Source organism: Pyrgilauda ruficollis, unplaced genomic scaffold (assembly GCF_017590135.1).
Source record: "Pyrgilauda ruficollis isolate IOZ18807 unplaced genomic scaffold, ASM1759013v1 scaffold21, whole genome shotgun sequence".
Lineage (NCBI taxonomy): Eukaryota > Metazoa > Chordata > Aves > Passeriformes > Passeridae > Pyrgilauda > Pyrgilauda ruficollis.
In genome coordinates this window covers 6654271-6680151 of record NW_024520318.1, presented here as the reverse complement: position 1 = coordinate 6680151, position 25881 = coordinate 6654271, and the positions used below count along the sequence as shown (strand labels likewise).

The window sequence follows — 25881 nt, the reverse complement described above, 5'->3', positions numbered from 1 at the left end:
CATTGGCAGGAATGGAGAGAATGGCATGGAGCTGTCTCAGGGGAGGTTTAGGTTGGATATTAGGGAAAGGTTTTTCACCCAGAGGGTGGCTGGACACTGGAACAGGCTCCCCAGGGAAGTGGTCCCAGCACCAAACCTGACAGAGCTGAAGAAGTGTTTGGACATAGTGGGATTGTTGGGGTGTCTTATGCAAGGCCAGGAGCTGGACTCAATGATCCTCATGGGTCTTTTCCAACTCAGCATATTCTATGATTCTACAGTTCTGTGATAAATGATCAGATGTCTTTGAGACCAGGATCACATTAAAATGTGGAATTTCCAAAGCTGAGTACTATCCCTCTAAAAAAAAATAATAGTACAACAAAAGATTATTTAAGGCAACCTTCATATCTTCTGCATTCTACTGAACACAAAGTCAGGCTCATCCACCAAAAGAGGAAGAGAGGTCACAGTGGACAAAAAAAGAGAGAAGAAACCTACAGCACAGTGTTGGAGATGTGGGAAAAGTCACCAGGAAGCATGACTGCACCTCTGCAGGTCTGAATAATGAGAAGTGCAGGACTTTGCCAGCCAAGTTGCAGGGTAAGTCCCTGGAGGAAGCAATACTCAGCACTAGGCCAGGCTTGTGTTTTGAGCAGCCTGCCTTCCCTCCTCAATTCCTATACAAAGGAATGGCTAACTGGAGGAGGATCCTTCATCAGAGAAACACAGTTTTGCTAGAAGACATCAAAAAAAAAAAAAAAAAAGTAATTAAAATGAAAAACATAAATGGCATATTTTCATATGAGCCAAGTAAACTAAAAAGTGTCACTAGGTCTCTTAAGTGCAAATAAATTTGCCTCCTGCTCCTGCCAACTTTCCAGGGACCAACCCCAGTATGTTCCGTTGGAAGAAGGCCAAATCTAAAGACATTAATTTCTCATCTGTTTATATTTCTAACAATGCCACCTTTATGACAAGATCACCACGATACAGTTAATCCACGTGGAACAAATACACTAAATAGCCACTTGTACTTCTAGCTCTCACTTCTGAAGTCTCTCAGCTAATGACCCTCACTGCAGCACAAAGGTGACATTGTTCTCAGATCTCCATCCAAGGAAGATTTAAACCTCATGGAAAAGGAACCTCAACTGGTTTTGAGAACAATCACTCAAGCTGCCTATATCCACTGGAAGATGCACTATATCCAGAGAAGATGACAAAACTGACAGAGTGACAAACAGGGCTGCAAAAGCCACATCTCACTGCCACATTAAGCTTTGGAAGTAGAAGAGGGAGCTGCTCACTCCCAGCATCTCATTTTCCTTGGCACCCCCTGACAGGAAAAGCTCTGATTTTGACCATTCCACTCTGCCTGGTCCTTGCAAATTTGCTGCAGCATCTTTCTCTACAATAATAACATTATTCTGTACCCCAACACTCCCAGGTCTGATGGTTTTCAGTGTATTTTAAAGATCACAACACATCCCTACAGAAAAAGGATTAATATACAGTTAATACAGCTAAAGACACTTGACTGTAGAGCTGCTGCATGCCCAGGTATGACATGACATGCTGAAGTTAAACTGTAGCAAGGAGCATATTTTAAAATGGCAAATTGAGAAGATGTGAGGAAATACTGAGAAATATTCTTACAAGTGAAAAAAACTCCTCCAGCAAAACAGCAATCTGGAATTTTAGCACAGCTAAAAAAACCAAGAGTGGTTTTTTGTTTTTTGGGTTTTTTTTTAATTCTTGACCATTATTACAGGGCCAACAGTGTATCTTCTTTCAAAAAGAGGCAGGTACCTCAAGAGAAAGAGGCTCACTTAGGCAATACATCAATAACCTAATAAAGTAAGTCACAAAATCAACCTACTACAAAACATAAACATCCCTCTTCAGCCAAGAAACAACCTGTCAGTATCCTTTCACTTTCCTTCTGAATGAAATACTGCAAGAACACAGCTTTGCTATTTTCAATTTGTAAATTACAGTGTTTTGCCCTAGAAAGCACACATTACATATGTCCCTTAGAATCCCCATCCTACAAACAATATCCAAGTATGTATTAGATTATACGGGAATTTAAAATCAAAACTGAGGGAAATCTTTCACTCAGCTAAGCAGAGGAGTGGTATGGGCTGAAAAGATGTGGGAAACAACAGAAACTGAGACTGCTTTTATTTTCACTGGTACTACCAAGCCTTTTGTCCAGTGAATGTCCATAATACAATTTAAACAAGAAGTTTTTACATTGGAGGGCAACATTTTCCTAAATCTGAAATCTCTTCCTGATAATGTCAAAGGTATGAAAATTTTTTTAGTAAAAAAAAAAAAATCATACATGCTGCTTTCCACTCCTTCTGCTACTTTTATCCATAGTTTCTGTTAAGTTTGGCTCAAATGTTTTGTGTTTTGTTCGAACATATTGTTTAGCTAAACACAGCTTTAGCTGTGTTCAACTGAGGCTTGTTGCAGGGGGTGGTGATTGATTGTTTTTCACTCTGTAGCAGTATTTTATATCCCTTCCTACTTGTTAACAGAAACTTTTCATAAACCACAATATCGAAGAAGCCTGAAAGTGTTACTAAAAACATCAACCATGTGTTCACCCAAGCAGAAATCTGAAGGAAAGAATGTGGTATATTGATTTTCCCCCGCCAAAACCTCCTTAAGCATATAATGCAATTATCGCCTCTGCGGTGGAGTCCGATTTGGCAGTTCTAATCAGCCCAGCTCCCAGTACAGTCAGGGCTGCTGGGTGACACTTGAGATCTGAAGAGTGTGGGTAAAAATAACCTCTGTTCAACAAGACATGACGAACACCAGACAGCTGAGTCACCTTTAAAATCAAGTCTGATTTTCTGTATTAAAAGGAATTATCGAAGAGAGGGAGAATTATCAAATAGAAGGGGATAAAGGATTCCAAAAATGTGTCTGAAATGTATCTTTTAATGAGTATTCTGCAATGCAATGAGCTTCCTTCTGATTGCTGCCACTGACATTAACATCAACATATGGTGCTCAGTCACCTTTGGGAAACCTCAGTTTCCTGTGCAGAAGCAGCTGCTAATAAAATTTTCAACCTCTTTTGGAAAAGTCTAATTTCGAAGCACCTGTTTCTTACAAAGCACTGGCCATTTACGAAGGCTTCCAGTATTAGCAGTGAAGTTAAAAACTGAGTCAGGCCCCAAATCTGCCATGGAGCACATGCAATCTGTGGAGCTGGTGGATGTTTTGTAAGACACCATAGAAATAACACCACAGAAAGTTTACTGCACATGAAACGTTCATCTAACAGCAAATGAACCAAGCTGCTGGGGAAATACTACAAGTCCATTGAAGTTCAGTGATGCAGCTGAAACCCCGGGGGAGAAAGTGTTTCACGAACTTTCACGCTGATTTTCAGGATAAGCCTTTACCTCGGAAGCTTTCTCTGAAGATTTTTAATAGAATGCGCACCGAGGTAGTAGGAAAGCAAAATCATTGACATCTGCTCGCCGAAATAGACCAACGAGAAGGCCATTTCAACATTCCCTCTTTCACTACCTCGGTGTGAAAGCAAAAGGGCTCCGGGTGGAGCAGACAGACCGCGACAAGCAGAGCAAGCAGGGAAGCGTCCCCAAAACCACAAAATCCCCGTGTCCAAGCAACCACTTCAGAGCGCCTCGAAGGAGGAAAATAAACAAACAAACGCAGGAAGGAGCCGGCAGCGATGTGCGGGAGCGCCGCGACCCCGGGCTGGGCAGCAGCGGCAGGGCGAGGGGCCGCGGCAGGTGCAGGAAGGGATCGGGGCGGCTCCCGAGCCTGAGGGGAGGCAGCGGCCCGGGGAGGGTGCGGGGGGCTGCGGCGGGGAGGGGAAGGGGCCGCGGCGGGCGGGGGCGCGGAGGCAGCCGGGGGTGGTTCGCTGCACTCACGGGCGAGTCGTAGGAGAAGGCACATTCCGTCTTGTAGACCCGGTCCCCTGACTTGGGCACCCGGATCGTGGGCATGTAGGGGACCAGCAGCTCGCCCAGGTCCCCGGCGGCCATCTGCGCATCGCCGCCGCGGAAGAGCGCGGCCCGCTGCATCCTCCTTCCCTCCCTTCCCTCCCTGCTCCCCTCCCGCCCTCGCTCCCGGCCGCCCGCCCTCCCTGCCGAGCCGCTCTGCGCGGGCGATGGAGGCGGCGGGCAGCCGGGCCCGGGGCAGGGCGGCGGCGGGAGCCGGGCCCGAGGGAGGGCAGGGGGAGGGAAGATGCTATTTTTAATCCAATGGCAGCGGCAGCGGCACCAGCTGCGGCCGCGGCACCCGGGGGTCCCGGCGGGGGCGGGCGAGGGGCAGGGCAGCGGGGCGGGATTCCCGCCGAGGCCCCGCGTTTCACCCCAGACCCTTCGCTCCCAGCGGGGCAGCACCGAGCCCTGGCTCCTGGTCTCTCCGGGTGGCCCGGGGCAGGTTTCCCTCTGACCGGTAATACTCTTTTACACGCTCTGTTATTTATTTTTAAGCTTTTAAAGACTACGTAAATATATATGTGTGTGTGTATGTATATATATACATATATATATGTATGTATATGTAAGTATATGTATACGAGTTTATCTATATGTAAGTGTATACGTGTGTGTGTATATCTGTATATATATCTGTAGATGTATATGTGTATATACATATTTTATACATATGTGTATAAAATACACACAGTAAAAAAAATCTCCTCTGTATTTTCATTCTCAGCCCCTCATTTTGTGTCTCACATGGCTCGGGCTGTCCCACCTGGCCGTGCTGACAGGTGGGATGTCCCTGCTGTCCAGAAGAGCAGGTCGGTGTGGGGGGATACAGGGCGGGAATGCCCAGCCCGGGATGCCCGAGAAGCCTGTGGCAGTGCCAGGAGCCAACCCCCAATGTCATGGCTTCAAAAAGGGGCAGTACCTTTACCTTAAAATGCCCTTTTTTGGCCTTTGCTGTGTTTCTCTCTGTTCTTCACTTTGAAAGAATAATGTCAGAGAAGGGAGAAATAAGAGTGACCTTTGTAGGGAGAAAAATATTGCTACTGTTTTCACACAGTATCTAAAAACTACAACATATGCCTGGCAGCAACAGTAGTAAAGAAATGACCAGTCCATGTAAAATGAAGATGCATAGAGCAGATGAATTGCCTTCCACCCATCATCCACAATATATCCAAGGACTCATGGATCACTTCCAAGGAGGTGATGTGACCTTTGCCAGAATCACCTTTTACCTCAAAATTAAGTTTCAAAAGGTGGTTTTGGGAAAATCTCAAAAACAGTATTGAAAAATGTTTGTACCCAGCTATGAGCAGGCTGTGAGGGTGAACAGAGTAGCACAGGGTTCTCAGCAATTTTTATTACTAAAAAAATCAAATGTTGGGAACAATGTGAAACACTGAGAGCAGAATGTGATGTCCATGGAGTGGTTTTAGACTTACTGAAAAACAGACATTACATCAGACGTGGGAGCATCATTGGATGATGGATAAAAAACACTAATGCAGGGTCAGACAGGTTTATTTTACCTGAGGAGACTCTGTGCTTTTTTAATGGCTTCTGTTATTAATAACTCAGCATTTATAAACAATGAGAGCCATAATAAGATGTATGAGTCATCTAACCTGAAAGACTGATTCTAACAAAAAGGACAAGCAAAGCACAGATAGAAAATCAATATCTTTCTAATGTCTGGCAGTGCCAGGAAACAGCAAACAAGGCAGTTTTTGCTTAAAATAATCCATGCAGTGTTGCCTAATGTAAAAAAAAATTATAGAGTTTTAAGTTTCAAATTGCTAGATTATATGGGTTTAGTTTGGGCTCATTTCCTTCAAAAAGTGAGGATTTTGAATAAGATAATTTTGAATTTTTGAATAAGATAATTTAGAATCACAAACTGTAAGAGGCACTTTCCATCACTCTTGAGAAATTTAAAACAAAGAGTACCATGGCCTGTAGACCATGAGGAAACACATCCCTCTAGTGGCAAAAACCTGCCAGGTGATGACAGAACTCTTCATATTCCCTAAGGAGTTGCCAGAAGTGGTGTGGAAGAACAGCTGCACAGTTCTGAAAATGAATGGCAGGTATGTGTAAAGGTACTTTTCCTACTCAGTTATCTCCCACAAATTACCTGACACAAGGCACTGAGAAAGAAAAAACCCTTAGCTTCTTGTATCTTTCACTTCAAAATGTAAATCTAGAAATCACAAAATGAAAACTAGTATTACCAGCTTGTTTCACGTACATATGTTCTGAAGGAAAGGAGTGATTGTTGGCAATTGACATTATGTCAGTTCCACTGATTAACAGCTTTAATAGCTGTATGAACTTAACTGCCACACAGTTTCTTTCAAGGTACTGGAATCAACACAAACACTGTTTATTCATTTCCATCAGCAAACAGCAGGATGTCTGTTCCACAGCGCAGTCACAATTTGTCAGTATGCACTGAAGACCCTGCACACTGCCCAAAATTGTTTAATTGTCAGGTGTGGCTTTCATAGAATTGTCAACAAGATTTTTGTCAGGTGTTTCATAATGGTACCAAGGCCCATCTCCCCGCTGTCTCATCAGTCTGCGTGCCTCCAACTCCAGCAGCCTAAAAAAAAAAGGCAACAGACACCCTCAACATGAAGTTTGTTGATATTGAGCATTACTGCAAAGCAATGATTTTATAAATACTGAAGCACAGGTAGGACCAAAATATGAAGGGTTCAGCTAAGACATGAGCTATTACATATTTCTATTTTGTTGTTTTGTTTTTTTTTTCCCAGCAAGTCATTCCACAAAGGAGTAAAAAAAAATACTGGCAGTTTTATCACAGGTTCTTCTCTAAGCTGTGAGCACTAGCAAAAAGAGCTCCATTTGCTGATTCAGGAAGACAGAGCTACACCTTTATAATTATCAAGTGCTTTGAAGACCCCCTGCCCTTGGATTGTTCTGGTAACCTGAATCCTGAGAGGGCATTGATAACAGATCCCGTGACTCCCACTCTGGCAGCAGCCAGTGCAGGCAGCACTCAGGGGACACATGAAAGCACTTTATGTCAGCATCCAGCTCGGTATGTCATGCAAAATCAGAGCCAGCTACAGTATGGATCAGGATTTTAACCCCCCAACTACAGAGCATACCTCAGTTCAGATTTCCTCACTTCCACATCAAGCAGGGCCATGTCCTTCTCATAGTTCTTCTCAGGGGGGTCAAGTACATAACGAGCTATCCAGCGGGTTATGGGGTGCTGGAAAACATAACAGCAGAGATTGTCTGTGCAATTTCCAAGTAGAAATGTCACTTTGTGTATCCACAGTCCTGAAAAGATGTCATGGACACCATGAGTGCTGCCACTCAAATCACAACAGCGAAGTTACAAACATACACAACTACTTGTGAGATCAGAACCCTAGAAAGTCATATTTCTTTTGCAGTCCTTAATGCCAAGAGAACCAGTAGATGACTGTTCTGTAGCAAAATTAAAATTTAATTTAATTTAAAAATAAATTATATTAAATTAAAATTTAATATAATTTATTTTCTTTCTGTTAAAGTTCCTTAAACTGCCACAGTAATCACAGAAGTGGACTCCAAATTTTACTGTAATCAGCAACATTTCACAATTTTGCTTCCACATAGGGAGCATTTCACTAGGAACAAAAGTCTAAATGAGTTGAAACAGTCACAATAATATTGCTGAATTCAATTACTTCCTATCAGAAACAAAACAGGGCTTGCAGCAAGAAGCCAGGGATTTAAGAAAATATAATTAAATTGAAACCATACAACCTTGAGTTTGTGACTATAAAAATCTTAAATTCTAGATCCAAAATGTGTGTGATATGGGACTTTAAAACAATACTGGCAAACAACACAAAAGAAAGAAATGTCACTTCAAACTACAGTTTCTTAAGACATTGTAGAAAAAAAATAAAGATAAAACTTACATGGTATGAATGCAGAGGACTTTTCTTGCTATTTAGGAATATTACGGAAAAATTCTTAGCATACAGTGTCAGCAGTTTACATTTGCATCTGCTTGTGTCATTAAAGAGATTTTCTACAGCCTTTTACATGTTCCATAAAGCCACAAAAAAGTTTACCAAAATCAGAACTGCACTATTTGAGTTTTACTGCACTGCCAGACATCATCATACTCCATTCATTTTACTCCCAAAAGTATCATCAAGAGAAAGGCTGTCCATAACATGCCCACCCTTTTACATGTTTCACTCACTTTGTAGTATTCCCAGTGCTCTGGAACATAACCTTCAGGAATCTCTGCAAGTTCAGCTTCACCTGACAAGGAAAGGAGGGGAAGAATATTTAACTCTGTGATTATTTTCCAAAGCTACCTTATAGTCTGCTTTTCAGATAAGAAAAAGATCATTATTCCACATAGAGAGTACTAAATCCCTCAGTGTGAGCTCTACTCAGAAAAATTGAACTTGCAGTTTTTGCAGACACATCACACTGCAAATACCTATTCACAGATTTTAAGTGACACGCCAAAAGGGCAAAATCAGCAGCTATACAGAAGAAACAACTTGGATCAAGTCCACAGAAATACCCTTTAAAGTACAGGAGCTGAAAGCATGGACTTTTCCTGATTTCTCTATTAAATTAATTCCATATCATTACAGCAGTAGGTTTAACACGTGTTGCCAAGCAGAATTTTGGCATCTTTGCTAGATAAAAAACCAGAGTTGCACTCTTCTTAAAGCAAGTTACTAAACTTCACTGCCGGAAGAGAGAATGTTTTTTTTTTTTTTTTTTAATATGAGAAACTTTTTTTAAAAATCAACAACTAAAGCAAGTATACTGGGAACATTTTCTATGTACTGATATAACATCACTGGATTTGTTAGGCCTATTCCATGGTCTTCCAAAGAGAGAACCCCAAAAGAGTCCCTTCTCTATCCAGCATGCTTAATTCCCATGCAGTAACTTCGACTGTACTTTGCTTAGCCCTGACAGAGCACTCACCAACAAAGACATTGATGTATGTTAAGAGCACAGCCACTGGTATTCCCGTCAGGAATAAATAGAATCTCTGTAGAGGGGATAAAAACAGTCAGTGTGGGAAACTCAGAATCCTGACAAAATTCACACAAGATCTGAAAATATCTGAAAATGGTGGAACAGCCAATAACTCTGAGATTGGCATTTCTGTGTTGGAAAGGGATGTTGTGTGTAAACACTGCTGATTGCAATGAGTTCATTAATGAAGCAGAACACACAAAAGTGATGCTGTGTGAGCCCCTGAGCCCATTCAGGTCTGTCTGTGCAGCAGCAAACAGCAACACCTCCCTGAAATCCCTCAGCATCAGCACTCAGCTGCTATCAGCACTGACAGCAAGGCAAGAATCCAACACCAGTGCAGCCAGTGTGGGCTCTGTAGCTGAGGAAGGCACAGAAATGAGTCCTGATCACATGAAGGGAGTTGTATCAAATCAGCTCTTGCTGCTCATAAAAGGATTTATCCCAAACCTGACTTTGGAGGGGTCAAACTCACGTCAGGCTTCCTAAATCTCACCTGTGTTATTAATGGTGTAGATAAGTGAAGGCACACTCTGCAGAACAGTAACTGATATGTTTCAAAAAGGAGGATGGAGCAGAAAGCATTTGTGGGTCATGCATATATGAACACAGACATGTAATTTAAGAATGCTACTACAGCAGTAATTTAAGTACCTATCACAACCTTTGCTATACAGCCAGTCTTTGAACTTCATCTGGCTCTGATTTTACAGCATGTGACCAAAAAATTCTTAAAAAGGACCTGAAATTCTTGTTTATGTAAATAGTGCCAGCCACATTTTAGATGCTATCACATAAAAACCACAGGAAATTGTATTTTAGACACTCTTACACCATTTGCAAGTGATGTGCTACACTGAACGCAATACATTTGATTTTTAACTCACCAACAAGCTCAGAAATCGAGAATCATAAAAGCTTGTTGCCTTGATGATGAACATTCTCTTGCCATGGTCACCGCTGTGCCGTACAGGAACTGAAAATCGAACCAGAGTATTATGGTTTGTACTCCATTGGTGCTTATGCCAGGACAAGGTCAAACATACGTGGGGAAAGGAAAAAAATAAAAACGAGGAGTGTACAACAGCAGCTGAGTTTTCTACAGTTCGCCTTAAGTAATTTCGTATTTTGTTAGCGTGAACGTATTTTTCTTCTAACTATAGGCAGAGATCTGTGCCCACCTGTAAGCACCAACACGTGAATGTCACCATACAGGGCCGAGTCAATGGACAATTACAGCGCCAGGAGGGGCGGCCTCCCGCCCGTTTCCATCCATTTTTCACCCAAACCCGGTAGTTTTTCACAGGAACGGGGACACAGCGGGGACCTGCTCAGCCCCCGGCCCTCCCGCGGCCTCCGCGAGGGCACCTCTGCCCGCTCCGCAAGGTCACCTGGGCCCGCCGCCCCCGCCCCGCCATCCCCCGCCGGGGCCGTACCGAGGGTGCCGGGGAGGCGGGGGCCGATCCCGGCGATCCCGGTGCTGCCAGCGATCCCGGTGCTGCCGGCGCTGCCCGCCCGCCGCGCCGCCCAGGCCGCGGCCGCCCGCAGCACCCGGCTCATGGCCGCCATGGCTAGGACTGGCAAGGGGCGGGGCCGGCGGCGCCGCTGCCCGCCGCGGGGTGAAGTCGGCGGCCGCCATCATGGGAAAGGGCAAAGCCTTCCCAGTGCCCCCGGCTCAGCGGGACCGCATGGAGGTGAAGCCGCGCGGGCGCCATCTTGGAAAAGGGCAGGGCCTTCCCTGTGCTCCATGTACCGCGGGAGAGCGCAGGTGAGGCCGGGCAGGCGCCATCTTGGAAAAGGGCAGCTCCCGCCCCGCGCCCCCGGCGCTGTGGGAGGACGCGGGGCGATGGCGGCGGCCGCGGCCATGGCCGCGCTGGGCCGGAGCCTGACGGCCGCGCTCCGCCTGCCCCGGGCTCGGCCGGCACTCCCCGGGTACGCACTGCGCCGGGCGGACTCGGGCTCAGGCACGGAGGGGCGGGCGCGGTGCCCGGGAGGAAGGAGAGCCTGTGGCGGGAGGCGGGTGTCCGTGCGTGCCGCTGTCCCTGAGGGCCGCAGCTTGGTGCGTGGTGCAGGCAGCGTGTGAGGGCAGCGCCAGGCCGTTCCCTGTGCCGGCAGAATCCTGCGCTCATTGTGCTGCTGGGTTCTGTGCTTTCCCGGGGGCCCACAGCCTTTGCCATTAAGGCCACGGGGGAGGTTGTGGATTCTCCCCCTCTGGAGACGCCCCAAACCCACCTGGACGCGTTCCTGTGTCACCTTCTCCAGGTGACCCTGCTTTGGCAGGGCTGTTGGACCGGATAGTCTCCAGAGGTGCAAAAGTTCCCATGGTTCTATGACGTACTCTTGTACAGCAAGTTTGTTCCTTAATTTTTAATTGTTTTCTGTCTCTAAGTGTAGAAAATTGATAATTAGATGAGATGAGGGGGGAGGAGAAAACACCAAGATGAGATCTTTGTGACTAAGCAAAACTCTGCTTTTTCCCCACATGCCATGATCTGTCTGTAGGAAATGTGTCTTTGTGAATGAACCAAACATTCTCATTTAGCAGAATATCATTTTTCCTGTCATACATAGTTTTCCTTCTAACTTTTATGCAGGATGGCACTGAATCTGTACCACAAGAACCTACCAAAAATTGAGATCCTCCAACAGGTGAAGCTCCTGCACACAACTGTGTCTCGGCGAGGTCTGGAGGAGTTTTTTGATGATCCAGGAAACTGGGGGGAAAAAAGTGTAAAGTCTGGTGAGTTATATTTAGCATTTCTGATAGTGATCTTTGAGCTGAAATATGACTTTTTTTTTTTTTTTTTTTTGCATTATAGGGAGCATTCATAGCTACCTAAAACTTTTTTTTCTGTGTATATGTACATACATCCACTTGTGCATCTTGATGCTTGTTAATTTTTGCTGTGTGTATTGAGTGTTTATGAAAGCAAATAGCAACTGTGCAGCAAAATGTTTCGCTGTAAATCCTCTGCCTTGCTCTGAAGTGAGAGTGTATCACAGAAAAGATGTGCTTTGATGAATGTAAATACTATGGAAGAAAACTACTTCAGTGTAAAGAATCATCTGACAGCTTTCTGTATTCCCAGCCTGTTACAAGCACAAATAAACACCACATATAATTGCCTTTTTGAATTGCATTTTAAAAGCAAAGCTGAATATTCTCAAGGATGGCTGTCCAAGCAGTAGTATTTTACACGTGGTCTTTACACTGTTGTGTCAGCTGAGTCTAATAGAAGCACTTTTTATTTTCCAGAATAAGAGAACTTTGTTTCATTAAATTAATGGTGGGGGTTTTTTATATTTTACAGGGGATTCATGGAATCTAAAGCAGCTAAGGGGCAAGAGTAGTGAAGACTTGCACAAACTTTGGTAAGTAAATTTTAGTGAAGAAGCTTTTCTTCCTTCAGAGCAGCTCTGCACTTTTCAGTAAAATGTGGCTGGTGAGCTCATGATCCAGTAGCTTCTGTCTGGCACAGAGCTCTGCAGGCTCCAGCCAGCTTTGGGCTTGCACCAGCCCTGGTCCTGCTCAGAGCACAGACGCTGCACTGCAGGTGGCTGTGGGACAGCTGTGTCTAGTTCAGAGGGCTCAGCTTTGGTACAAACCCTCTGGGGGTTGCTTGAGTTGGACAGACTTGGTTGTCAGTGCTTTCTGGTGGGGTGGGCACTTCATTCCATCATGCCTGCATTTATTCTGATTGTGGAAGTTTCTGAAGCTGTATTAAGTTCAGGCTGAACTTAATAATTAATGTGAACAGCTTTTTCCTTGCTGTGTCGTGTCCTTTTCATGTGTACGTGAGAGAAAAACTTGGCTTTGTCCAGATAATGGAAGACAGCTCAGTGTTAAACTCTTCCCTCCTAAGCCCTCTTTATTCCAGACTAACTAAACCTGTCTCACTCATTCTTCTCTTTTGTTTCATTATATGAAGCCAGCAGGGTTTGGGATTACAGATAGTAAGTGAATAACTGCTTAGCTATCCCGAAGTCATTTTTGAATTTCTGTGCTTTCTGCTCCAGGTATGTCCTGCTGAAAGAAAGGAACATGCTCTTAACTTTAGAGCAAGAATCCAGGCGACAGCGCAAGCCTATGCCAAGTCCAGAACGCTTAGAAAAGGTACCTTTTTCATGCTACAGAAAAACTGTAACTCTTTAGTAAAATTGCTGAAAGATCAAGTGTTTGTAAACTTGTTAAAGACCTTTTTTTTTTTTAATTATTTTCCCTGATTTTAGTGTATGCACTAACGGCTGAAGTCATAATTTGGTCAAGGCAGCTTTCTCATTGTCCAGTGGGCATTACTGGGGCTGTGACCAGACTCCAGTGGAAACTAAAATAACCAACAGCCACTACAAAACATTAGCAAATCTTCTGTTTGCTTCTCCTGCTTCTGACCCTTGCCTCAGAGCTTCCTACACTTCTGCATCAGCATTGGATCTGGCTTTATGCATCACCCAGCTGGTCTTTAATCAAGTATCAGACTGTCAGTTATTTCATATCTGTCCTGCTGTCAGATTAGATTTTTGAAGCACCCATTCCTTACTGTTCTGGTACACAGGGCCTGCTGAGAGAGAACTCATGATCAAACTCCAGCATGTTTTACCTTTGTTTTCCCTTTAAATTTTGTCTTAAGTCTTTGAGATCTTTTAAATTTTCAGCATTGTTTTTTGTTGGTGCATCCTGAAACTTTTTACCCTTTCCAGGTAGAAACATCTATGAAAAATATAGACTTGGTTGTCAGAGAAAGAGAAATTGCTTTAAGGCTTTTACAAACAGGCCATGAAAAGCCAGTCCCTGGTGAGTGGAGACACGACTTCCTGGGACGCACCTTCTGGTATGGAAAACCTTTTTTAATGTGTGAGTTTTTCTTGTGGTGTGTCTCTCTCCCAGAAAATCCTTACCTAATCAAGGAAGGATGCATAGACTGTACAGAACACAGGAGATAGTTAAAAACCAAACCAGCAAGAGCTGGAAGTAAATACCCACATAGAAATTCTGCCATCTCCCAGACCACTTTATCACTGTACTTGAAACTGAGAGAAACTGGTAAAATCCTAGAATTAAGACAACATGTACATTCTGTAATCATTTTTATCTGTCTCCAACAGGTACAGTTACAAGGAATGGCCAATACCATGGCACTTGAACAAAAAACACAAAAAGAAGAGATTCTTTTACTTACCTCATGTGAATCACTTCATCAGGTAAAAAGATTATTTTGACATTCTGATCTGTTTGTGTCCTTATTCCATTTTAAAAGGAAAAAATAGCTGTAATCTTTCCGTTTTCAGGTACTAGACTGAAAATCAGAGTTTTTTTTTTAAATTACAGCTTCCTCTGTTTCTTTTTTTTCTGTTCCCACTTTAGTTACTAAGGTACATGGTTATGCTGTGGCATTGTAAAAGTAACTTCAAGTGCAGAATATCAAAAATCCTCCTAGAGGCTGAACTTCCGTAGAATTTGGAAGCAGAGTAAAAATATTACTGCAGGCTTTTTTAGTTATCAGAAGCAAATGAATACTGAAGTTATGAATCACTGAGAGCCTCTGTCTGATTGGGGGGCTCTTTAAAGTGGTCACAAGCTGGCTGGAAGTGAACCACACCAACTTCTCTGTTTCAGACTCAGACTTGAAAAATCCTTACGGAAAAGGGCAAGGCAGCAAAGCCTGGAGAGGACGAAGCGGAAGCTCTTGGAAAGGAAGTTCCCTGATGTTGCTGTGAAATCCCAGAGCCAGTAGCAGGCTGCAAGAGCACTGCACGCAACTGGTCAAGTGTCTGTGGAACATTAGTCATGTTCTGGAACCACAAACAACTCCACTGAGCATTCCAGATAGTCTCCAGCTTTTTTTTTTGTTTTGTTTTTAATACCACATTTGACTTTAATTAAACTTTTGATCTGGAATTAAAAAGCGGCTTTGGTGCCTAACTCAAATCATCTGATCTCTCGTTTCCAGGAACAAATGCTGTGTTAGCCAGCTGTTACAAGAGTGAGAGATGCATTAGGAACAGTGAAGAGCAGCCACAGAGTGCCAGCTGACAGTAACAAGTGTAGGGGCAATATTTACCTGGTTTATTTTAACTCATGTACATTAAAATCAGACAAATGTGAAAGCATCTGAAGCTCACATACGAGCCTTTCCCTGATCATATTTTTCCTGCTACTTTCCAGAATATTTTCCCCGAGTTACAGGTAAGCTACGTGTATTTGCTCTGCATAAATGCACTGGTAAATGGGCTCTTCGGACTGCTGTGAGGAATTCTTTCCACTGCTTTAAGTCTTAGTCCACTGCTTTAAGTTCTTAGAAAGTACAAAATACTCAGCATGGGAACTTCTAATCCAGTTGTCCTACCTTGATTTCTGTGACAAATTCAAACACTTGTACAATGCTTTGCACAGTGCAAAATGTTTGAAAGAAGGCTGCAGTAGTCTTCAGTGAAATTGAAGTAGGTACTGCTGTTGCTCTCAGTTGAAGGAAACACCTTCACCTTTCACTTCATGAGAACTTTTAACTTCCACATGTGGTGGTCTAGAAATCTAGACTGAAGTCAAAAATACCAGTCTTTAAGGAAGCAAATGTGCTCAGCAGTATAAGCTGGTAAAACACTGCAAGGGAACCGGTACTGTTTCACGTATCTATCTCCATCATTTGGACCTTCACTTACTCCTCTGCATCACACAAAATTCCCAGTTTAAAGTCAGAATCGTTACAGTGAGAAAACCTCCAGCAGTGTTTTGCTCTCCCTGTGCTGCTGGAATATTAGCAGATACTGTACTGCAATTCTTTTAAGATAAATGGAAGATAAAAGCTGATTTGGCATAATGAAATCTAAGCACGCCATAGAAGGAAAGCTTAAAAACACCACCCACTGCAGTGCACTGAGGTAGCAGTTGTTATGTTCCATGTTCTACCTGAATGGAAACTGGACTGAGCCTTTTTCTTCCACAATGACAAGAGCTGGTGACTTTGCAGTTTGCCTCATTTTGCAAGAGAAATATGGTTTGTCAGTAGCTTTGAAAATCTGATCAAACGACTTTGTCTAAAGAGCAACTCAAGATTCTCGTGATAAGACAAAAGCAGATTGGTTTGATAAATTACTTTATTATTTGGAGGTAATGTGAAACTTTTCAAACAGAGGCCTCGTAATTATTTACCCACAAGATCTTTTAGGATACAAAAATGTAGCAGTACTGTTTCATTTTTTTAGATCAGTTAAATGCTATTTGGTTTTCCACAGCTTTTGAGATAAGGAGCAAAACTTCATGGTGTCCCAAAACAGACCATCACATCATTGTAAATTAACCTTAAAAGCAACACTGAGCTGCGTCTTGACAGCTGATTTCTGCTGAAAAAAGAAGTCATCCCCATTCCTGTGACCCTGAGTGCACCTTCCCCCTGCAAACACAGGCACTTACAGACCCTGCTGGGAGGCACAGGGGGAGCCACACCAGCCACGACACAGCACTGAGGGCTCCCTGCAGCAGGGGCAAGCCACGCACCGAAAGCTTCTGACTCTGCTCCCAGGCCTGGAGAGGCAATTCTTTGTCTCAATTTCCCTGTCTTGAACAGGCTTTGCTTCTCACCAACATCACAAAGGCATTAAATACATTCTTCGACATCAAGTGGAAAGCATTGCTTGCTTACTGAAATGAAACTGCTCCATAATAAAAAAAAAATTAACAAACCAGTGCTTAATATAACATTCACTCCACGGAATGTAACACTTCTGTGAGACAGTAAAAGTTTACACTAAAATAGATTGCTGAATACAAACTTTCACTTTTAAAACAGCAGAGTAACTTTCTCTGCAAGTACTCACAAGCTTGCTCAAATATAAAAGACCAAATTTTATTTTTTAAGAGAAAAATAAGAGCAATTTAAGGCCAAAGTACCAGCAAGGAAGACTAGTATGTGAAAGTAGACAAGAAATTAGACAAGAAATAATTAATAAATAAGCACAGGCATTTGCAAGGTTATGCCTCTATCTATTAGCTAACCTGTAAAGCTGTTCCCAGGAAAAGATACTAGAGAAAATAGACATTTATACAAAATTATAAAATGCTTGTTACAGGAATTATTGCTTTACAAGGGACGTAAACATCCTTTTTCTATTATAGTACCAATTAGGTCTCTCAAAATTTCTAACTTTGTTAAAATGGAATTTGAATTATGCAAAAAACCCAATATAAACTTCCTACAAAGAGGAGTCCATCCCATTCCTGAGTATGCTAAAGCTATAAAACAGAAGGAGCACCAAGCAGGCAGCAGTTTTCACAGTTAAGAGGTCTAAGGACATTTTCTTTCTACACACTGTTTCCCTCCTTCTTCATATTCTTGTTTGGAAATCCACATCTGCTGGAAAGTACCCTACAAAAATAAAGAAACAAAAGCAACACACAATGAAAAAGTAGCAGAACACAAAATGATGGTCAACTGAAACATGATTAGCTTTTCTTTGGAGGGAAAACAAGCAAGTCCTTACATTAAATTAAGTATTAGGACTCCACCTGCTTAACTGTCTCTTCCTTGAGTTTTATTGCTAAGGGATTAAACTCAAGACAGAAAGTGCAGCACCAAATGCTGATTGCAGTCTCCCTTTCCCATGATGATAAATTAACCCCCAGAAAGCATTTCAGTGCTCAGTAACTTGTAGAATTAACCTCAGGAATATGATGCAGAAACAGGTTTGCTACTTTCATGGTCTACTAGATACAGTCTAGAGAAAGTACATGTATTTCAAGGTTTTACCTTGCCATTAAAAATGGGAGAACATGGCAGGATATGTTGTCACTGGGAAACACTCACACCTCTTTTTAAAACAGATTCTCTTCCCCTTACCATGAGGACAGCCAAGACTATGATTACATAGCACAGACTCTGCAATGCACACTTCTGGGGAATCGGATGTCTGGGTGGCAGTGCTGTTCACACAGCACAGGTTTACTAACCAAAGAAGCCAAAATGGAGCCCCCAATCCACGAGCTGAACCTCCGCTCCACAGTGGTGTTGTTAGCTATCAACTTCAGGCGCATGCTCTGCACAGAAAAGGAGAAAAACCAAACGTCACACAGGCTGTAAGCTGGTGACCTTTAGGGACAAGCAGCACAGGGAACTGGTGTCTATACCAATACGCAGCTGAAAAAGGCCCATTTTAGTACATCTGCAATACTTCTCATCTGCCTGCATTTACAATTCAAAACAACCACAGTGGAACAGGAAATATGGTTTTTACCTTGTCTCCCAACAGCAAATAACCGGTTAAGGCAAGGAATGAGGCAGGTGGAGAGCAATAATATCACAGTGTATAGTGTCACCTCCAACACTGCACTGGGACTACAATGACTTACATTGCTAGACTTAAGCCATCTAGGCTTACTTGGATCCATTCATTCCTTTTGCTTTCAAAATGCTTTACAGCAATAAAATCTTTGAATTTCAATGGGCTCCTCCTCAGCTATTATAAGCAGTGAATACATTTCTCAGTTTCTCCTAACATTCATCATTACAGAGTTGTCCCAAGCAGAACATTTTTGTTTGAATACTAAGATTAAGAAATATCACAATCTGTACCTACTCTCAGATGCAAGGTACCAATACTTTCTTTGACATCAAGTGATTAAAAAAATATGTAAATATGCTACTCATAGACAAAACCTGGTGATTTAGGTTGTCTGCAAAATCAAGGAAAAACAATTGCCACAACAAAGTGACCTCAGGCAGAACGACTGAATGTGCCTTGAGTTAGTCAGCAACACTCCAAAAGAGAGACCATCAAGAGAATACTGGCTGTTGCTTGGGGACAATTACAAAACTTAGGATCGCAATCTGAAAACAAGAGTGGAGTAGTAAAATACTCAAGGAATACTGGAGTTTATTCTGTATAAAACTCTTCAAGAATTCTTTCTTTTCTTTAGAGAGGGAGGTTTCTTAACCCTGCAGAAATCTATTCAGCTGTCAGGTTCCTACGAATATCAAAACCACAGTATCCTTGTGTACTTATGTGGCAGAAAAGTAAAATGTTGAAGTACTCAATGCAGTAATGGAAAGAGTTGTTTTACCGGTGGGGTTTTCTGAGACAGCTCCCTGTTCAATCTGTCTGTGAAACTCTGTATTAGAGTGTTTCCTCCTGCTACAATCACACTGCCATAGAGACCCTAAAAAGAGAAGAAAAACAAACTGGAGCTTTACCTTGGAAATCATTCTGAAAACACCTCTTTCTCACAACAGAGAGGGGTGGCATGAGTATGTATAGTCAACAACGATAATACATCACTTGATACCAACAGTATTACCTCTCCCAATTCAATTTATTATTTAATCACTTAAAAATTTTGCAAGACAGCTTAATATTAAACTATAAAAGGAAGGCAGAGGCCATATGTTCTACATGATTTCACTGAACAATTTCTACTATGGAGAACCCTCAACCTGCAGATCTCCCCTGTATGCAAATTGTTGAGTTTTTTACAGCAGAATGCAACCTCAAAAGAAAACTACACAGCCTTACAGCAGTTTTCTATCTCACTGTTGCTGCAGTTGGTGAACACACACCATGGCCCAGCCCACTAAGCCCTTCTCACACACTGGTTAACAGAAAAAAAACATTGAAAGAACTCTCATGCAATCTGTATCAAACTGACACCTGAGAAAGACAGTACATTAATTTTAAAAATAGTATTTTCCTTTAGAACTTCTCCTCTTTATAAATTCCATGTATGTTCTAAACATAACGATGCCTAAAAATCTGAAGATAACACTCCAAGATAGAAACGTAAATGCTTATCTGAAGCCAGTCCAATCCAAATTATGCAGTGCCAGCCACAAAATCTGTGCATCAGATTTTTAAATATGGGTAGAAACACTAAGTAAAAGGTCCTGATTTAACATTTTGTAAGAGAAAACATTAATGGTACATACCCCTATATACAAATAAATAATACTTACAGTATTATTCTAACATATTTATCATTATCCTAAGAAATCTCTTCACTGTTGCTGTTCTAGTCCCAAAAACATGTATTGGCACAGAAATATCTATGCCTTAAAATACTGCCTGGCTGAGTAACACTTACCGGCCTGATATCTATATCACACATTCCAACGCTTGTTGTGACAACGTGGCTCACACCCAACATCGTGTTACCAGATAAACCCTGCAGGGAAAATCAGGAATCTACACATCACTGCTTCAAGAGAGCAAGGCATAGAAAAGCCCTGAATGAGCTGAATTTTACAAGTATTACTGGAGAGGGAGCTAAGCATTTTGTTAGGGAAGGAACAAAAATATCCCTATTTTTCCAGTCACCACCCAATTTGAACATTTCATCCTTCCCTTCCCCAGCTATAATTCAAGACAGGCAAACTCCACCCCCAGAACCCCCCCAGTGCAAATACATCCAAATCACAAGATTAAAAACGTTATACAAAAGACAGCCATGTGACAGCCTAGTCACGCAGAGCCTTCCAATCACAGCTTCACAGTGGTTTTACCTTTACATTGGAAGGGTCAAACAATCCCTCGGGAATTTTCAGACGCTCAGCACCAAAGTCACAGTTGTAGCCATTGGGGAACTCGTAATGAACTGTTGGCATCTGTGCTGCCACCCTGGAGCATCAGGCAGAAAGCAACACATTAAAGTGCTCTCTAAACAGGATGTCAACTTATCTAAGCAGTGTTATGAACTGCAGTTCCAATGAGAACACTGGGATTCATAAGACTTACACTTCCAATAATATTTATTAAGTCTCATCTTGGAATATTCAACAAAAAACTATCACCTGGGTATATGTAGCACTCCTACTTCCATAGATCACCCATTTTTAGATAAAACCTTCTTCTATAACAAAACCATCCAACAGCAGTGAATAGGCTGAGCATCACATGCACAACTGGTAACAGATTTTACAAGAAAGAAGAATGTCACATACTGTTCATCATAGGTTGAATCTGATACTTGGAGGACAGAAGCCTGGAAGTCTTGAATGACACACTGTGGAGTTAAAAATAACAATAATTTACATGAATTTCAGTCTTCAATTTTATAAAATTTATAGAATTGGTACTGACTGTTCAAAGATTTTCTTGTTCTTCAAGAGAAAACTGATACACTTGCAAACAAAACTTATTTGTGGAACACTCAAGGGAGGTGAGAGCAGGAGAAATTACCTACTTACATTACACATGTAGTTGTGCCAAGACCTGGTGACCTGGGGCAACTTCTCTTTTCTCTTCCAGTTTGCTGGCGACCCCTCACGGACTGCCTCCTGAGATTGTAGGGTACAAAGTCATCAGATGAACATTTAAGCCTCTCCCCAAGACAACACTTAGTAAATAAAGTTATTTTCCCACCTTTGAAGCAATCATATATGGAGGAATTATCTCTACGTTCATTTCCTGAAACAGCTCCCGGCACTGCATAGTGATAAAGTCTCCTGCAAGTGGTGATTTTACAATACCTAGAAGGCAAGAGGGGATCCAAAATAAAAACCAAAACAACTAATCTGGAAAGTATCTGAGCATGAACAGACTCTCCCAACTATTTGTCAGTGAACACTATTAGGGTTTTTTTCCTTTTTAAGGGGGCACAGAGATGTAAAAGCAGTAACAAAACTGTACAAGCAGAAATCACTCTAACCACTTGATACCTCAGCGCTGTTACCCATGAAAGTTTTACCTTGCTGAAGCACATATCCATCATGCACTGGAATAGCAGTGGTGTGTGTTGCTCCACTATCCAAGATGAGACCTGTAGATCTCCCATTAGCAAAACTAGTCAAAGTGATTAAGGAAAACATTGAAATTTTCACTTTAGAAAAGAAGTGCTGCCATACAATTAAATCATAACCAGGAATGAGGACTCCAACCTTTCCTCTGCAAAGGGATTTGCCATTTTCCAGAGTGTACCATCTTTCTGCGAAGTGCACAATCTCATAGAGAGAGCAGCATTTAACTTCCATCTGTGAACTAACTCAAGCTTTGGAGGCACAAGAGTGAGACTTCATGCCACTACTATGCAGCAAGCTCTAAGTACATCCAACTCATTTAGACTTGAAGCTGGAAACATATTATTAGTTTAAAATAATTACAAATATTCCTCTTAAGGCTATGAAAACGTCAAGCTCTAATTACCGTATTTAGTAGTGTGGACACCACCATTTCAGGTCTGTAATATTCTTATCCATAGTATACCATGGGAAAAAAAAACATTTTAAAGAAAGACTTTGACCCCAAGGACAGAGTCAGATTGGGAGAACTTCAAAAATGAGCTCTAATGCCTTAAAGTTGAGAAAATGCATTTGTTTACTTCCTCCCTGGATATTTACGGAAAAAATCAATTTGAAGAAAGTTAGGCATGCTGTTATCCTTGGAATTGCCTGGAAAAAGTTTCCCATAATTTCTCGGGGGGAGGAAAATAAAACCATGCAGTGAAACATTTCAAAGGATACGCAGTCAGAACAGCAGTTTTACACAAGAAAAACGCCGGGATGTTGTAGTGTTCAAACATCAATTCCGTCAGTTTCTCACGCTTTGCCCTGGTGTTCCACTAAAAAATAATAAACCCAAACCACAAGGAAGTGACCAAAAGGAAGCTGTGTCTGCACACTAACAGACTGCTAACACAATAAAGAAGTTATTAGAGAAATTGCAGCCAGAGTTTCAATGACACCAAAATTCTACATAAATGGATTTCCAGTGATTTATGTCTTTAAAACATTTTTCATTCCCCTTATACTACAATACATCAATGTTTATCTGTCACACAGAAGTGCTACACACCTTTCATGTTACAATACATTTCTTTACACTTCTACAGCTCTTCCACTGTCAGGTTCCCAAAGAACTCTCTAAAGCAAGCACCCGGCCTTTTACAAGGGGGAAGATACATGAAGGAACATGCCCAGTGGGAAGAAAAATAAATCCAGACTTTCCAGTTCCCAAAGTACCTTTCTACAGTTCTACTGCAGTTGTGATTAAGCCAAGATATCTTAAATATTCAGCACATAACTGAAAATGTAAAGTTTTTTCCAAGCCAACAGAAGAAAGTAAGATGAGGTTTTTAAGGAGAATTTCAATGGAAATGTCTCTATTCAGACACCCACTGAGCCATCAAACAGCCACTGCAAATTCATCCACACTCCAAAAGCTGTGATTCAACACAAGGGAACAATGAAATTCAAGAAAATCCTTTTCATAAGGTTTTATTAAAGAAAGGCATCACTTGTGTATGGCATGTCTACCTTTTCTACTCTGACTTCAAGATCTGCCTTCAAATGCTGAGCATTTTAAAATGACAGAAACCTTGTCCAGATTTTCCCAGAAATTTGTATTTATCCACTTCAGCTGCCTTACAGGACCACTTACAGAAACAAAGACAGAAAAATTACAACTTCACCATTATAAATATTATTCTGTGTCATTCAATATTACTTGTAGAGTTGAATGAAGGAAGATTTTTCATGGCATTTTATTACGTGTAACTTAAAATATAAGACATCCAAGCATATTTTTTCTTTTTATTCTAGGCAGTAAAATTTCTTTTTTTAACTTTTGGCTTCTTTTCAGTAAGTGAAAAACAATAGCATATTGTAAATACTTTCTAATACAACTCATATGAACTCTTTCAAATTGAGGGTTTTTTTAGACATTTTCCACAAGCTGTCCAAGTATTTTTAAATTGTCATTTCTGTAGCTAAGTTTTAGCACTTGTCACCTACAAGCCATTGTCAGACTTATCCAGGACTAATGTTCACAGAGTTATCAGAAAGACTTGTCAAAATGCACAGCTGCTTTTACTCACTGGTGCTTCAGACATAAGGACAGGATGCAAACTTGCTTCAGATTTAATATGCATCTTGTAAGTGTGATCCAAAATTGCCTGGAAACTATCCCAGTCTTCAACTGTAATAACATTGAGACAAACAGGTTAGTTACTTCTAAGTTTTGTTTCATTTCATAAACACATAAAGGCTTTCCAATTTAGTTTATTGCATAGAGCTCTTCAGTAAAAAGCTGTCCTCAGCAGATACACACATCCTCTAACAGATCCGCAGAATTCTCTTCTTCCACAACCACCATGACTTCAACAATTATGCTGAAAGCCCAATAACAGTGAAAACTAACCACATTTCCATGCAATTTGTAAACTAGGCATCTCTTCTTACAGCCTCTGTTGCTGTACATAACATCTGTCAACACGACCATGACTTCCTGCAGCCTGGCAATGCTATTGTAAAATCAGGTAGAAAAAGACAAGAGCACCATACTCATTCCATTTTTTAAAGGCGAAATGGCTTCCATATTCTCCCTTGGAACTCTCAGGGCATTAGTGTCTATGTAGTAAGTTGGGCCCCCTTGTTTGCCTTTGTCACCATCTATCTCCATCAGAGTGCTGCCATTGTCCCTTTCTAGCACCACACCAATGGCTGTTGGAAAATCCACCTGCAAGGCAAGAGGCAGGCAGTACATACGGATTAGTAATGTTCTGCAAGTTGGTGTTTTTCTCATAAATTCAGAAATTTCTTTACACAATACAGTCAGAACAAACCCCAGTGTATTCAGAAGGGTTGTAACTTGCAAAGACTTTTTAAGGCATAAATTCATGTTGAATTTCCATCGAGGCAGATTCTCTCACCTTTGGGCAGTCCTCGCCTGCATAGCCTGCTCTCACTGTGTACGAGCCAATGTCAAAAACCAGAGCCCCAACTTCATCTGAAAAGATTGTTAATAAAGAATGGTTATTACGCTCTTCTGCAACCCTGGCCTTTCCCTGCCCACTGCCTGCTTTACTGGGAAAGCAAGACAAACAAATCAAGGGATCTTTTACAAAGCGAGGACAAACTTCTCTATCCAGAACTCCGGCTACCAGAGAGCTATTGGAAAACCGCAGACAGGCTTTAACTGGGGCATTGCAATCCCTCCGTTTGGTGTAAGGAAGAGAATTTTAGTAGAAGAGGGAAAACGTAGTAGCAGCTAAACGGATCGAGAGACAAAGCTTTCAAAAAGTTCTAATTTAACTTCACACGAAGCCAGGCAAGCCCAGAGCCCCTGCGGGTGATGAGGATGAGGAAGGTGGGACTGAAAACATCAGCCGTGTGAGGGAAGGGGTCAGAGCGCCAAGCGCCCACCCTACGGGCCCGATCCCTGCCGATCTATGCACATCCTAAAGGAAACCCGCCGGAAACGATCGGCTGTCACAGGGGGTGTGCACAGGGGCTCGGGGGAACCACACCCGGCTCCCGAAGTGCGGGGACCTTCTCCGGACCTTGGTACTGCGGATCCTGCCCAAGGCCGCGGTGCCAGCGGTGCCCGCCGGAAACACCTCGGGGCCAAGGACATAAACAAGGCCCGCCGCCGCCGCCTCCTCACGCGTGGGGCACGGAGGGGCCGCGGCAGCGCCGGGCCGGGCTGAGGGAGGCGGGAAGCGCCCGCCGGGGCTGCACGCGCCGCCTCGCGGGGCGGGGGAGGGGAGGGCGGCGCCGGACTCACCTCCCCCGTACACGCCGCCGCCCCCGCCCGCTCCTCTCGCCGCCGACCCAGCAACAAAAGCGCCCCGGCCACGCTCCCCGCCCGCGGCGCGGCCCGACCCGCAGCGCCGTCGCCCGCCCGCCAATGGCAGCGCCGCGCGGGCAGGACCGGCCAATCGCGGCCGGCGGAAGGCGGGGCCTTGGCGCGGACAGCCAATCCTGACGCCGGACGCGGAGGGCGGGCAGGCGAGGGAGTGCCCGCGGGGGGGGCGGTGTGAGGGGAGCGGCGGCGGGAGGGGACGGGGAGAGGGCAGAGAGGCGGGCGGTGAGAGGAGCGGGGCAGGTGGGCTGGGGACCGTGAGGGGCATCACAGAACCGTTCAGGCGGAAAGGGACCACAGTCGATCCCCTGGCCGCACT

General features: G+C 42.9%; 4 protein-coding genes across 5 annotated transcripts in view; 1 reads left to right on the top strand and 3 right to left on the bottom strand.

Moving 5' to 3' along the window:
* USP13 (ubiquitin specific peptidase 13) overlaps positions 1 to 4380 on the bottom strand; it is a 50608-nt gene extending 46228 nt beyond the window's left edge. The window contains exon 1 of the mRNA XM_041467603.1: positions 3903 to 4380. Within this exon, the coding sequence (XP_041323537.1) occupies positions 3903 to 4055 (153 nt within the window). The 5' untranslated portion in view covers positions 4056 to 4380. The remainder of the gene's footprint in view (positions 1 to 3902) is intronic.
* Positions 4381 to 6333: 1953 nt separating this feature from the next.
* Positions 6334 to 10575, bottom strand: NDUFB5 (NADH:ubiquinone oxidoreductase subunit B5). Its single transcript, XM_041467883.1, has 6 exons — positions 10442 to 10575; positions 9893 to 9981; positions 8952 to 9018; positions 8203 to 8264; positions 7106 to 7212; positions 6334 to 6573 (listed from the first exon to the last, which is right to left on the bottom strand). The coding sequence occupies exons 1-6, from the start codon at positions 10572 to 10574 to the stop codon at positions 6453 to 6455; spliced, it is 579 nt and encodes a 192-aa protein (XP_041323817.1). The 5' UTR covers position 10575; the 3' UTR covers positions 6334 to 6452.
* MRPL47 (mitochondrial ribosomal protein L47) lies at positions 10564 to 14925 on the top strand. Of its 2 annotated transcripts, none has more exons than XM_041467881.1 (7): positions 10564 to 10937; positions 11600 to 11745; positions 12317 to 12377; positions 13023 to 13119; positions 13704 to 13834; positions 14109 to 14204; positions 14620 to 14925. In XM_041467881.1, exons 1-7 carry the CDS (start codon positions 10564 to 10566, stop codon positions 14735 to 14737), a joined length of 1023 nt encoding a protein of 340 aa, XP_041323815.1. In that variant the 3' UTR covers positions 14738 to 14925. The 2 variants fall into 2 exon arrangements, with proteins under 2 accessions (XP_041323815.1, XP_041323816.1); XM_041467882.1 differs by lacking the exon at positions 10564 to 10937 and adding an exon at positions 10958 to 11064.
* Positions 14926 to 16079: 1154 nt separating this feature from the next.
* On the bottom strand, positions 16080 to 25539 carry ACTL6A (actin like 6A; the record flags this gene model as incomplete). The annotated part of the gene is made up of 14 exons (XM_041468000.1): positions 16080 to 17365; positions 17947 to 18033; positions 19057 to 19152; positions 20071 to 20151; positions 20489 to 20603; positions 20927 to 20988; positions 21173 to 21262; positions 21348 to 21454; positions 21673 to 21767; positions 22445 to 22542; positions 23797 to 23897; positions 24263 to 24437; positions 24631 to 24707; positions 25485 to 25539. Coding segments are annotated over 14 exons (1320 nt in total), but the record flags the coding sequence as incomplete, so codon positions are not given.
* Positions 25540 to 25881: the final 342 nt, after the last annotated feature.